This window comes from Trematomus bernacchii, unplaced genomic scaffold (genome assembly GCF_902827165.1).
Source record: "Trematomus bernacchii unplaced genomic scaffold, fTreBer1.1, whole genome shotgun sequence".
NCBI lineage: Eukaryota > Metazoa > Chordata > Actinopteri > Perciformes > Nototheniidae > Trematomus > Trematomus bernacchii.
Window position 1 is genome coordinate 13,420,467 of NW_022987739.1, and position 14,640 is coordinate 13,435,106.

At 39.5% G+C, this 14,640-nt stretch overlaps 1 protein-coding gene across 7 annotated transcripts in view; it reads left to right on the forward strand.

Annotated features, from left to right (window-relative positions):
* Window positions 1-14,640, forward strand: part of LOC117495121 (interferon-induced protein 44-like) — a 47,877-nt gene that overhangs the window by 12,550 nt on the left and 20,687 nt on the right. The window contains exons 1-8 of one of the 7 annotated variants that reach the window (XM_034146224.1): window positions 2,764-2,893; window positions 7,802-7,956; window positions 8,154-8,199; window positions 8,403-8,598; window positions 9,250-9,402; window positions 9,790-9,961; window positions 10,315-10,415; window positions 11,062-11,387. The exons of 5 other annotated variants lie outside the window; for them this stretch is intronic. In XM_034146224.1, the coding sequence (XP_034002115.1) occupies window positions 2,865-2,893; window positions 7,802-7,956; window positions 8,154-8,199; window positions 8,403-8,598; window positions 9,250-9,402; window positions 9,790-9,961; window positions 10,315-10,415; window positions 11,062-11,262 (1,053 nt within the window). In that variant the 5' untranslated portion in view covers window positions 2,764-2,864 and the 3' untranslated portion in view covers window positions 11,263-11,387. Of the gene's footprint in view, window positions 1-2,760; window positions 2,894-7,801; window positions 7,957-8,153; window positions 8,200-8,402; window positions 8,599-9,249; window positions 9,403-9,789; window positions 9,962-10,314; window positions 10,416-11,061; window positions 11,388-14,640 lie in introns of those variants that run through there. One more of the 7 variants, XM_034146216.1, reaches the window with a different exon arrangement.

The window sequence follows — 14,640 nt, forward strand, 5'->3', positions numbered from 1 at the left end:
CCACCAGTCATCATTCCAACCGGATTACTCTCCACGCTCCTCCACCTCACAATAAACCTTTTTCCAACACTCTGCCGTGTCCTGCGTTTGGGTCCTATCGGATATCGTAACAGGAGTAGAAATACAAAGTAGCATAAAATGAAAATACTCAGGTAAAATACAAGTACCTCAATATTATTATGTAAGTACAGTACTTGAGGAAATATACTTAGTTACTTTACACCTCTGCATGTATGTATAAATACTGTTAAAACATATTTTAATATAATTTGGCAAAAAACCATTACTTTCATGGCTGCAGTATGTAACAATGTAAACCGACTCTGAGGTGTGGCAGGCAGGGTGGGGTGTGAATTGTTTAGCTGCCTTTATCATGCGCTGGCTGTGCGCAAGCCTCCACGTCACGAGTCAAGTTTAATTGCTAATGATAATGTGCTGTTGATTTAATATTTAACTCTAATTGGCTCATAATGTACTCATCTGCTATTCACCTCCCCATATTTGTTTTCTTAATTTCTTGCATGACATAAGCTTTAATGATGATTGGATCATCAAGGCTTAAAACATGCATTCAATGCACACTTACATTAAGCATTGAAAATACATTTGTCATTTTCTATTAGACATGACTGAAATCACCACATAATTTTTGTATTGAAGGCCTGTTGGATTTAATCAGCTCGCTTAGCACTGCCAGAAGCCCAGCCTGAAAGGTATTTTGTATACCCGAGAGACTACAGGTGAGTCTTTTTTTAACCAAACCAAAAAAAAACAAAAAACAACAACATTTCTTATCCATGACTGGAGTGACCTGTAGGACTCATATAATTATGTCACTGATATATGTATTCAAGTTATTTTGGTATACATTACACATATTTATGACTACATTCCACCTGTTTTCTGGTTAAAGGACAGGTAAATTATGAGGTCTGTTTTGGTTTTTGTCTCCACAAATAGCCACCTATAGATAGTGTTTGCTGTCGAGCCATCAACAGTACAATAACCTTTAATGACACCCACTCATAACCTCAAGGCCGCAGCAGGTTGTATTTGTGATTTGGGTGTTGCCCTCAAACAACTAGCCAGTTCATACTATAACATCAGCTGAAGTGTCAGACTTCTCAAATTGTTGCATGATTCTGTTTGGGAACATTAGGTGTTTCCACTGGTTTTGGATCTCCTTCCTTTTATGTCTCCATACAAACAATGGCTCCATATCTCCCAGTCTTACTACAAGGGGATTCAGATATAAAAACTAGTTTGCTGAAACAACAAAAGCTGGGCACGGCCACAAGGTCATGTGTGACAGATAACCAACCTGTAATAACCTGCAACATTGATTTCATGTTTATTATGCTTTGAGGGGTTATATCGAGTAGGCAAGCTCCATTCACTATCATAACCTCCATCACTGAGAGAAAACTGAGGAGATTTACTACAATATGATTTAGATATGATATAATAATGTTTTGATAATAGAATAAAGGTTCTTTAGATCCTCCCATTTAGCGTGCATACATTTGTTTTGGAGTATTCGAGTGGTGTTGGTAAACACATGGAGATGATGGGGGTCTTACCAAGTGAAGACATGATTGATGTGATCTGAATCCTTTCTTAGGGGCTCACTGGAGCTGAATCACAATCTGAGGCTGCTGAGACGAACGCCACGTCAAAAAGCCCTGAAATGACAGCAGAGAGGAGCCCAGAAAGAAACATTTTAATTTCAGAAACTAGCAACATAATGAATTAACAGAGCTCATTCAAAAATCCAACAGGTTTAACTGAATTACAGTGACATCCAAAGTCTGCTGACCTTGATGACCACAGGAGAAATAAGCACAAGTGGAGAAAACACACACACATTTTTTTTATCCAAGGAATAGCAATCACCACCATCAATTACTGATGCATTTCAGATTAGTTATTCAGTTATTAAGAGCTACTGAAAGATGGCAATGACCCTCAGGTAGATTTTCCTAGACTGTAGAAGTTTTCGTTATCAGGCAATGGGGTCTCCATGTGGAGGAAGTTGATCATATTAACAGTAACAGTTATCAAGTAAAATAGTTGGTTGAGCATTCCTAGAATTAATTTTAAATGATGTTTTGACTGATCATTAGATTAGACCCTGCATTGGCCTTCTGACAGGCTATCTAGTACCCTGAAGATGCAATTCCTTTCTACACTCACCAAGGTAAAGAGCAGATCAGAGCATCAATATTTACATTGCATCTGCTTAGTCTAAACATGTCATTGCTGGTTTCACAGGCTTGATTAGGAACATTGATCTGAATGCAATACCCCACTCAGTAGTCAACCTTTACCACCTCTTATTTAGCTTCATTAGTCTGCCAAAACATTTCTAGTTATTTCTGCACACCATTTTCTGACCAAAAGCTCCTCTAACATAATTGTTCTTAAAAATACACAGTCTTTAAGTATGTTGATTCCCCCCCCCCCCCCCCCCCCCCCTGCATGTCTCTGATGTGATGTCCTCATCTGAACAAACACACCGTACCTCCATATTTTCCCTCTTTATTTGCAGTCTGTGTAAATCTGTAGAGGGCCTTGCATGTGTTGGACCTGTAAACTACATTTGACCTCATGCGATCATCCAAAGGTCTAAAAAGGAGGGTTTATAAAAAAAAAGCAAACTTAAACCTATCAGAGAGCATTTAAATATTTCGTGTTTGTTTTTTGGGTGACAACAAGCTTGCACTGTGCAAAGAAAAGTGTGCTTTTGCCACACACTTCTCTGACAGTTTAAGTTTCACTTTCCTTTCCTCAGAAAAGTATCCTACACTCGTGTTTTTATTCTCCTCTATCCTTTTGCAGCTGTTATTCAGGCTACAGCGGTTATCATGCCGAATCTCACTGAAGCAAAAATAAGGTAAATGCCTAATTTGACGCAACGTTAGTTAAGTAAACAGGTGGCGGTTAGGATGAAATTTAATTACTGTTTTTGACTTTCTTCTGTGTGGTTTGTGTCCTGTAGGCTATCTATAGGCCACCAGCTTTGTTATCTTTCGTTAAAGCCTTCGGGTAGACGGGATATTACAGCAAACAAACGTGTGTTAGCTAGTTTAGTGTTAGCTAATTGTTGTCTTCTAACTGTGGAAAAGCGTTACAGTGTTTGTATGGACAAACAATACTACTTTTCACAAGACATACCTTCCTTACATTCGGACAATACAGTTGCATTTTGTTAGCAACACAATCTCGCAAGATCTGATAACAGAGAAGTTATTTCAAATGTTTTAACTGACGTTCGCAAATTCCCTGGCTCACTAACTTTTGTAACAGTAGATATGTTTCTTAGCACCGTAAATATTTGATGTTCGACAAATAAAAGACAGGAAGTGTAGGCTACCTTTGTTTATCATTGGTAGCGCTTGTAATCAAAACCTTATATTTGAAACAAAGGCGCTGATGTTCTGTGCATGTCTGCTGATGTTCTTTAATTTTTTTTATTCACTGAATGTTTTAAAATCAGAACGGGGAAATTCCTGATATCCAACTGAGCAATTTCACACTGGATGAAAACAGATTGGAATAACTAATCTGATAGAATGTGTTTGTGTATCCACAATCATCTGAACAGTTTAACAGAGTGCTTTAATGAGAGAGGAGAGAGAAGATGCGGAAAATCAGAGAGGAAAGGAGGTAGGCAGGGCCGACCCTAGACTTTAAGGGGCCCTAAGCGAGCTTTGGCTTGGGGGCCCCCCTCACTCTAGTAGGTTCTCACTACACACAACACGGAACCAACTTTTGTCTTATGATGTTAGCATAAACACACATATTGTATAAATAAGTATGTAAACACCGTGGACCTAACATCCTCTAGGGGGGTCCTCACGTCCTAGAAGATTTTTTTTTTAAAATATTGAAGTTAAAAGCATCAATCTGGTGCACTTTGAGAGCAAAATTAAGAGATCTATGGGTACATCTCTCAACACCCATATGAAACAGAACTGTAAACAGATTTTTCTTTATGGATATTTTACAAATCACTCCCCTTTTAAACTGTATTCTTGTTTTGTCATATAGTATTTCATAACTGTTTTTCATTTATTCTCTCTGGCTGTCCATCTCATAATGTTCACATAGAAACTAGCTGTCAATAGGAATATCATTCAGAAGAATTATAATTTCATGCAAAAATCTGTCACAAAAAGAGGTTGCACATTTAAATTCAGGTGTTGTTATGGCAACGTCAGCCACATTTACTGCTGCAAATACGTTCAAACATGCTGTCGACGCGTAAAATACGTTCAAACATGCTGTCGACACGTAAAGCAGTGGCATGCCACCATTTCAGCTGACTTTTTCTCAGAAATACTTTCATAACATCCATATATTTCAGTGCTAGGTTGATGCTTAGCTAAGCTAACTATGACACACTTTAACTGACAGGACTCAGGATCAACTGTGTACTGTAAGGTAGCTTCTAGCTTCATGTCGAACAGTAAGTCAACATTTTTCAGAGAGCTTTCTTTGAAATCACCAGGTAACGCTAATAAACATAACATTTAGATTGTATGACAAAGTGTTTATTTAATATATCTGGCTAGCTATAGCTACTTGCTAACGGTTTAGCTTACCCCCGCGATTCAAAGTAACGTCAACGTAGCTGTAATTTATGCTTTGCTTACATGTTCGCATAACTTGGAAGTTTACTGACATTTACATACCTTGTTCTCCTGGCTCAAGTGGTGGCTCTGGGGTTGTTGTGTGAGCCACCACTTGAGAATTGTCGTCTTTTTTAAGAACAAATGTTCTTATGTCCATCTTCAAAAACTCTGAGTCCGACTGACAGTTTATTTTAAACATTGTCACAGCTCACAGGATAGGTACCTGTCAGCCAATAAGACAGATGTTTATTTCCATTCAACTCTCTGGTTGGTCTGGTGCCTTGCCTCTGTTGCATTCACTGAACATGGGAAATTACAATCCTGCCGTCCTCTCTAGTGTCATGATGAGGTTCAGGTAAAGCACGGTTAATGTATTATATGATTGACTCAATCATATAATACATGACTTTGAGAGTAGGCAATCTAGGCATATTAACAAAATTAATTAAACATACTTATCACGGTGACGGTGTACTGAGATAAAAAAATGTTTTACATTTTTTTTTTTTTTTTTTTTTTTTTTAAATAATTCTTTGCTAGGGGGCCATTAGCCTTCTCTCATTCTTTCTTTCACTCATCCATTTGGCTAAACAGATTTTTCCCCACATTAAATTAACTAAATAGTTTGAAGTATATTAATAATTGAGCTAACAGGACTGTTTCAAATCAAATCAAATCAAATCAAATCAGGTTTTATTTATATAGCACATTTAAAAGCGATTTTTGGTCGAGCCAAAGTGCTGTACATGTAATAAAAACTAGGGCTGTCAAGTTAACGCGTTAATAACGCGTTAACGCAAAAAAAAATTAACGCCACTAATTATTTTAACGCGATTAACGCATGTGTATTTTTTGTCCTCGGCCGCCCCGCCCCGTAGTTTCAGAGCGCATCGAGTTTAAAATACCATCTACTGTACAAGCTGATGCTGACAGCCCCGTTCCTGCCGCCCGCTTGTGGCAGACCACACTTCCATGCTCACCGGCAGGCCCGGACTGGCCATCGGGAGGACCGGGAGGGTGTGTGTGTATGTGTGGCGCGACTCGCGCGAGCGAGGCACACCTTACGTGTTGTTGTTAGCATCCGGTGCTAGCTAGCTGCGCTAACGGATATAAGGAGCTGTTTCAATGACATTTCGCCGACAACTGCGCCGAGCACTTGACTTTATGCAGGTAGCCAGACAGTGGGACATTGTACGAAAAGTCAGCACACTCAGCACGGATAGTACGCGCAACATGATTGCAGCTCCCGTTCGAGCATATATGCCTTGAGCTGCACATAGCTCCAACGATCCATCACAGTGTCTACACACACACACACACACACACACACACACACACACACACACACACACACACACACACACACACACACACACACACACACACACACACACACACACTTTGTATTGTATTATTGTATGAGAGGTTCCAGGTTGAATTGAGGCGAATATTTGTAATGTTCAGTGGTTGTTGTGTTTAATATTCATGAGAATATTTGTCATTCTTCAAATGATAATAAACAAACATATAAAGCATATTTGTCCACTCATATGTTGATATGAGTATTAAAAACTTGAAAAATATCCCTCTAAGGTACATTTAGAACAGATAAAAAATGTGCGATTAATTTGCGATTAATCGCGATTAACTATGGACAATCATGCGATTAATCGCGATTAAATATTTTAATCGACTGACAGCCCTAATAAAAACACATTACTACAATCACAGTAAACGACAATAAATTACAACAGATATATCTTAAAAACAAAATAAAAATAAAACACACGGAAAAGTCAGGAGTCGTGCTCCGCTCTAATGGCGCGTTTCCACTACACGGCCTCGCTCGGCCCCGCTCGGTATGGCTAGGCCTCGTTAGGACTGGCTCACTTTATGGCGCATTTCCATTACAGTTTAGGAACTGGGGTAGTATCTATAGTATCTCAGTGTAGGCGGAGCCGTGACGTCATCTTCAATGAGAACCCCAGAAAAACAACACAGCCGTTAGCTGTTAGCACTCAGAGCTCACAGCTCCTCATATATGTTCAGAAACTAGACAAAAGTTAAACAAGTACAAACCACAGACTGCCTGTGTCATGGCGAATACAGTCGCTGCTTTATTTATGTCTGTATAGGCCGTTGTTGTGAGTGTGGACGGTCGGAGCATATACTGCGTTAGCTTAGCCAATCTCCATTTAGAAAACAAGCATTTTAAAAGGTTTTTCGCCTGCCGTCTGTCTGCAGACTTGTCAAAGCATTAATTCATGGTTTTTACTAACCGGTATCAGTATGTTGTTACTTCGGCATCATTTTGAAACGTGTATTACAATTAAATCACGGTCAAATATGTCCATCTTGTTGTAGTTGTAGCCCCCTTGCCAGCGATGCTCTCTCTAGTTTAGCATACTCAGCCCGACTCAGCCTCGTTGTCTCTGGCCCTAGACCCACGATTTTATGAGGCCAGAAAAACTGTGAATTAGGACCCGCCGGCCGGTACTAGGCCAAGTGGAAACGCAACCAAAGACGGGCCGCTGACGTCACAGCCCTCTTAAACCGTGCTCCGCGCTGTAGTGGAAACGCGCCATAACTAGAAAGCCAGAGAGAAGAAGTGTGTTTTTAGTTTAGATTTAAAAACCCCTAGGGTCTGGGCCGACCTCACATGGAGGGGCATAGTGTTTACAAAGTTGATGTTGATGACCTGCCAGATTTATTTCAAAATAGTGAATATGTGATGGCAAAGCATTGGTTTTCAAATAACGTGCATAGGCCTACAAGTTACCCGTAGAAAAAGAAATGATCATACAGGAACTTGCAACACCACATGTTATAAGGCACATATTTTGGCCTGCACTTTGAGAAAGAAAGTCGGATTCTATGTAAAAGTCAGCGTCCTGTCTTGTTTAAGGATTAATGTTTCCGACGCATTTTCCCTTTTTCAATGTTTTACTTTTATTGAATTCTATTAAAAACACTTTCTTTCAGTAGTGCTCAAATTTCATCCCAAAACTCACCGTGGCTCAAAATGTTTTAGTAAACTCACTTCAATGCTTTGTCCATTCAAACAATGCTGCTTTTTTTAGATCACATTTGAGGTCACATATGTTTTCCAGTGCTTCTTTGTTTCATCTTTTCTTTTAGACTGATGCATGTGATTTTTTCCTCACCAGACCACCCGGCTTTTCATTTGCCACACCTGAATGTACAACTCCTGCAGCTAAACCGGCTTTTGCAATTGTAGAGGACGTCCTAAGTTGTTTAACCCTTTGTTCAAACGTCAGTTCAACGGAGAAAGAAAAGAACACACCTTCATATACGTTTCCTGGTAAGCTACTAAACAGTTTCACACGAAGAAAGAATGATACACAACTGTGTTCCAGATTTCCCAACAGTTTAATGCATTCTTCAAGACGCTCCATGCAAGCACCTTACATATTGTGAGCAGAAGTGTCATAAGTGTCAGTATTCTGTAACCCTAACTTGAACCGGATGGAGGCTTATCAACTTTTAAACTCTCCTCAGCACTTAAGTTGGAATCTCAATGGAGAGAAATGGAGTGGACAGAAGAGTGAGTAAAACATTCAAAATCAAGTCATGTTTGCAACTCTTTTAATTACGTCAGTAATTAACTGTTCATTTAGAGCAAGAAGATAGAACATCATTTAAACCCTATACATATATTACCTTTATTCCTTTAACTCATGTTCACAGACACTTATCTTTTCAAATTATTCTGAACAGCAAGTATCTCTTCAATATTTTCTAATCTAGGCAAAAGGCGAGTCTGATGAAGACCGTCAGCTCCTACAGGCCGAGCTGTCACGAGGGGACTCAGGCTCGAGTTCTCCTCCTGGGTCCGGTCGGTTCTGGAAAGTCCAGCTTCATCAGTTCAGTCCAGTCTGTGTTTAATGGAAGAGTCACCAACCGGGCCATGGTGGGCACCTCTTCCACCAGCTTCACCAAGAAGGTACAAGTGGAGCAATAACTGAGTGGGAACAAAAGAGCTGAAATTCATTGTTGCGTTTCTAAAATTAAGGAAGTATTGAAAAGAGAGCCTCGTCTGGCCTTTTGGAAAGGCACTGAATAGCTAGCAAATTCAAGCGGTATCTATACACTATCCACAAAAAATGAAAAACAGCCGAACACCGTTCAAAGAGACCATCTGTAGTCAAAGTATTGTCAGTCATTTCCCATGTTAAATAAAAGACTAATGTTATCTCCAATTCATCAACACTTATATTCAATACCAGTTTCAAGGTTGTTTGTAAAACATCATGAATTAGCAAAAGGAATTCAAAGTTAGACAGAGTCATCTTTACTCAAAGTCCAATTACTAGCTTTCCTGAAGCTTTCAATTTCATGGATTTTGTCTGTGTAAGAGTTTGCCTGGATGTCATAAAGTTGGCCATGACAAGTCCAATTATTACATATTAGATTTGAATATAGATTAGGACAGACAATATGCGCACACACTCACACAAATACATTTATCAACGGTGAACAAAAATGTCTCAAATGTGTTCATCAGAAGACACTGTTCATGCAAACCTCCGTTCACAGCTTGGATGTTCCCATCTTTTATAACCATCCAATTAACTTTTGTTTCTCTCTGTCTCAGCTGCAGTCCTTCAACATCCATGGTCAGAAAGGAGAGGATCCTACTGGACTGGTGCTGTGTGATATCGTGGGCTTGGGGGGTGGAGAGATGACTGGACTAACCCTCCATGACATCCTGTCTGTCATTAAAGGTCATGCACCAGAGGGGCACAAAGTAAGCAGGATAAATATGACATGTTCTAGTTCGTAGCTTGCAGCTTTACCCAATGACTGTTGTTTGGTAAAGATGAAAATATTTCACTATTTGTACAGACATTCATAATTTCCCAGAGGATACATCCTTACTCACTTTGTTGATCATCCGACCTGCGCCACCATGAGGTTAACAGTTGGGTTCATAGAGAAGTAACCGACTCTAACCTAAAACCCATGGTTACCGTAATTATTAACAGCCACGTAAATAACAAATCCTGGCACTGAACATGAAGTAGCCCAACACAGACCATGGTTCAATCTGTATTTGCTTTTGTCTTTGCAAAAACGACCTCAACATGAGTTTTTTGTCTTGTGAAAATGTTACCTCCTCTTTTCTCTCTCCTAGTTTAGCTCAGATCAACCAGTGCGGTCTGAGACTGTGGGCTATGTAAAGAAGCCAGGTCTGAAAGACAAGATCCATTGTGTTGCCTTTGTGGTAGATGCCTCTAAAATCCTGACCTACCCCAAAGGCCTCGGCACCACCTTCAGGCTGCTCCGAAAGCACATCAGTGACCTGGGTAAGTCAGGGACACATTATCAGTCCAATACAAAGACATTTTCAAACACAGATGAACTTTGACTTTTAAGATGAATGTTGTAGAGCTGTTCTTCTGTCCCTCTGTCAGTTCCTGCCGAATCTGGATGTTGTTTTAACGCACTGCTTTGAAGTTTCACTGACCTTTATGTATATCTTTTTGGGGATTTTGTTGTTGCAGAGGCACTGATGTTCATAATACCTTCTTTACAGGATGCACTAAACAAAAGCACTGTTGAAATGTCAACTGTCAGTGATTTTTTTCTCTGCAATGTAACAAATGAAAGCCTTTTTTGTAGTGACATCTTATTGACAGCATTGTATTGTGTCTGCTAGACATTCACCAGGTGGCCCTGCTGACCCAGATAGACCAAATTTGTCCAGAAACGGCCAAAGATGTCACCCAGGTTTACAAGCGCCGCATCATTCAGGACATGGTAGGTTTCAAAAATATGAAATAGACAAAGTATATCCATTATAGAGGAGGGTGTGATCACCATGCAGACTACAGGTGGGGAAGTTTTACCAAAATGAGTGTGTGACCAGTTTAGTTTCCTGTGATCTGAACCATAATGGAACATTTGACTTTGTGGTGCTTGTTTATAAATATATATATCTTTTTTGTAGGTGCACATCATTAAATTACAAGCTAAAGCAAAGTCACATGACTCATTAATCGCATTAGATTTTTGGACAAAGGGAAAGATCATCATTGATCTGCCATTCAAACATATACATGTAACATTTAGTTTGGTGAGGTAAGACACGTAAAAAAGCCAAATTAAAGCCCGAAACTATTTTAACATTCTTGTTTGGACCTTTTTATAATTTTGCTATTTTTCAACTGTCAAATTGAGGACTACTTGCCCTGTTTTGATTATGTCTATCTGGCTTCATAATAATTATATAAAAATAACTTTTGTGAGAGTTAAGAACAACGTAACACTCACTCCTTACACACCACAGGGCTTGAGATGATAACTTTTCTCTATTTCAATTTGCCATGGCATTTTTCTCTGCTGAGGGAATAAAAATACCTATGTGGTATAAATCTTAGTCATGTGTTTGTGTGTGTGTTTGTAGATGAATAAAGCTGGGGATCTGTTGGGTATGTCCACCTCCTACATTGTCCCGGTGAAGAACTACTCATCAGAGCTGGAGCTGAACGTGAACAACGATGTGCTTCTGCTTAGAGCTGTGGACCACATCCTGCAGTATGCTGACCTGTATTTCCAGGACAATGCACCACAACACACAGGGCCAAAGATCGATTTGGGGATTTAGCGTTTAGCTACAGAATGTTAATGCTACATGTAATGGATTTGAACCATCATGTACAATAGAACAATTTCATCATGTTTTTCTTTAAATAAAATGATCATGGACAAAAATTCTGAATATAATCAGAAATGTGTGATGTTTTCATTTGTTAGTGTGATCTGTTCTTTATAAAAAGGTAATTGGGCCTCATGCAACAACAGCATTGTTTTTGAGTGGCACAGAGTGGGTGTAAGTAAGCTTGCAGCAGACAACAGTCCTCCTGTCTTTCTGTAGGTAGAAAGTGTGGGGGAAACTTCTGAAGCAATTGGAGTCAGGACTCAGAGACACAAGGAGAGCTGGAGCTTTGATGGCAAACACTGACGGTTTATTTGGAGCTTCGGCCGGAGAATTCACAAGACATGTCACGGGCCACGGTTTGACCACACGGTTTGATTGATTGATTGATTGAAAAGTTTATTAACAGCTTGTATATTGGGTACAGTACAGTACAGCTCAAAACATACAATTGTTAAGGGGATGCAGACCAGAGAAAGACTTTCGTCTTGTTTACATCAGGGTCCCCCATTTCCAATTCATCATATCATTTAAGACATATAAGACATATTTGACATACAGATGGCTTATTTACAATTTACATACAGGTGGTTTTTTACATACAGATGGCTTATTTACAATTTTCATTTTAGATTTCGTTCTAATACATCCTAACCGGACATTTAAGACATACCAAGTCTACAGATATACAGTTAGTAACAGAGTCTAAAATGCGAGTATATACATAGATGGGGGGGGGAAGCTGTCCATTGTACGACAGGTTGAGATTTGTACCATTACCGGGGCCAGTTTTGCAATGCTTTCCCCCGAAGGTGCTCTTTAAGAGAGGTTTTGAAGGTAAGTATAGTTTTACTTTCCTTTACAGTTGTGGGAAGAGCGTTCCACCTTGATGTGGCATAATTGCGAAACGTGTATTCCCCTTTTTTTGTGCCAAATCTGGGTTTTACATGATTTGTGGAGCTCCCTCTGGTGTTATGATCATGGTATTCCTTGACCTTTGGGAAGAATTTTGACATGTACATGGGTACCATAGAGGTGTAGTGGATCTTGTAGACCAGGCCCATTGCAAGTAGCTGTACTCTGTCGTCTACTCTAAGCCATCCTAGGTTGTCAAAGTGGGCAGAGGTGAGGTGGGTTCTAGATGAAAGGTCAAGCAGTAGTCTGACCAGTTTATTTTGCGATGTTTGAAGTTTTATTTTTAGCGCCTTGGAGGTGCTATGGTACCATGACGTGCAAGCATAGTCATAGTACCCTTGAATGAGTGCTCCTGCCAGAGTTTTCAGGGTGTTTTTGTTTACCAGAGAGGAGATCCGGTATAGGAATCTAGTTCTTTGATTGACTTTTTTTATTACATTGGATGCCATTTTGTCACAGGAGAGGTTTGCCTCAAGAATAGATCCTAGGTATGTAATTTCCTTCTTACTTGTGACAATAATGTCACCCACTGCAACTGAGAAGTCGTCGGATTTGCTGAGATTATGTTTCGAACCGAAGAGAATGGACTCTGTTTTACCCAGGTGTAATGATAATTTATTGAGATGCCACAATCAATTCTGAAGAACCCTCCTGTAGCTCAAGGTTTTAACTAGTTCAGAGTGTCATAATCAACATTCTTCAATAGATAGACTAAACAGCTGAGGACACTGAATCACATTTGTGGTAACAACAACAAAATGCTAGGGCAGCCCCTCCTTAAGGGAGATAGCATGCTGCCCAAGGCTGGGCATCTGCGGCAAAAGGTAAACATCTATGGAAATTATTCCCTGACAGAAAGGACATTAACAAGTGCTTGCCTTAACTTGTTCACAATGGCATTATCATGGCTGAGCACCAAACTGTGAGGTTCAATCATTTTGATTATATGATTTTTTCATTCACAGCTGCCTAAGGGTCTTCTTACAGGTAGGGGACCATCCTCCCTTACTACATAAAATGATATAATGTGCAATATTTGAATGTCCATCTCTAAGATTAGTTAGAACATGTTTTAAACTTGAATTAACTGAATTTATTTGAAAAGTGATCTTATTAACACATGAATACATGTTTAAATGTTAAATATACTGTATATTAAATAATTACAATATAAGCAAAACACAAGTTTCAGGTGTAGGCCATATTCCATTATACTTTTAGATCCTCAACTACCTAGATAGAACATAAGAAGGTAAGGTGAAACAAATGAAAGTGTTATATTTTGCCAAATTGTGACGATTATTTAAAATTATATATACATAATTAATTATAATTATTGATGCATTAAAGTGTTTATCACAGCTGGTAAATGTGCAGCTAGTTGTAATTACTTTGTATACTGCAGGGTAGCTTGTGAATTTACTTCAGGTGTAACTAAAGTCTTATTTAAGAGTTGATTATATTTCACATTATTAATCAAAATCTGCAAAGTAACTAAAGGTATTAAAGGTCCCATGTCATGCTTTTCCGGTTATTACCCGTCCCCTTGTGTGTTATGAAGGTTTTTATGCATGTAAACGGTCTGCAGAGTCACAAACCCTCAAAGTACACCCTGTAGTGAGTAAAACTCTAACACAGAAAATACCTGTCTATGCTGCCCCAAAACGACTCGTTGGAGATTTTTCTTTTTCCATTGTTTTCTTCCTGGGTACAGTGACGTGCCCATACCCAAATGGACCCATTGGAGCCGTGGAGCCGTTACGTTACGTCCGCGGAGCCGTTACGTTAAGTCCGTGGATTGGTCCAAATTGACCAATCCGCGGACTTCCTCACACACACACACACACACACTCCATCTTTTCTCAGCTGCAGCTCCGCCGATTTCTCCTCCCTGAGACGGCGGGACGCGGCGAAGGCTGTGAGTCGGTGTGTGAGCACACACACAAACTCCCAGCCAGGCTGCAGGTGTGTGTGTGTGTTCGAGCTGGGTTTCGCTGTGTCTCACTGTCTCGCAGACGGCCACTGGGCTCATAGGGAGGGGGGGGCAGGAGCTCCAACAAGCCGTTTAGGACAGAGAGTGAATACACATACTATACAGAGATGCTGTATGAGAAACCAATGCGATTTTGGAAAATTGCACAATATAAATCCATTTTAGTATACTTCAACAATGGAATTATGATCAGTAGCAATGGCCATGACATGGGACCTTTAAATAAATGTAGTGGAGTAAAAGTACAGGATTTACCTCTGGATTGTAGTGGAGTAGAAATACAAAGTAGCATAAAATGGAAATACTCAGGTAAAATACAAGTACCTCAATATTATTATGTAAGTACAGTACTTGAGGAAATATACTTAGATATTTTACACCTCTGCATGTATGTATAAATACGGTTAAAACATATTTTA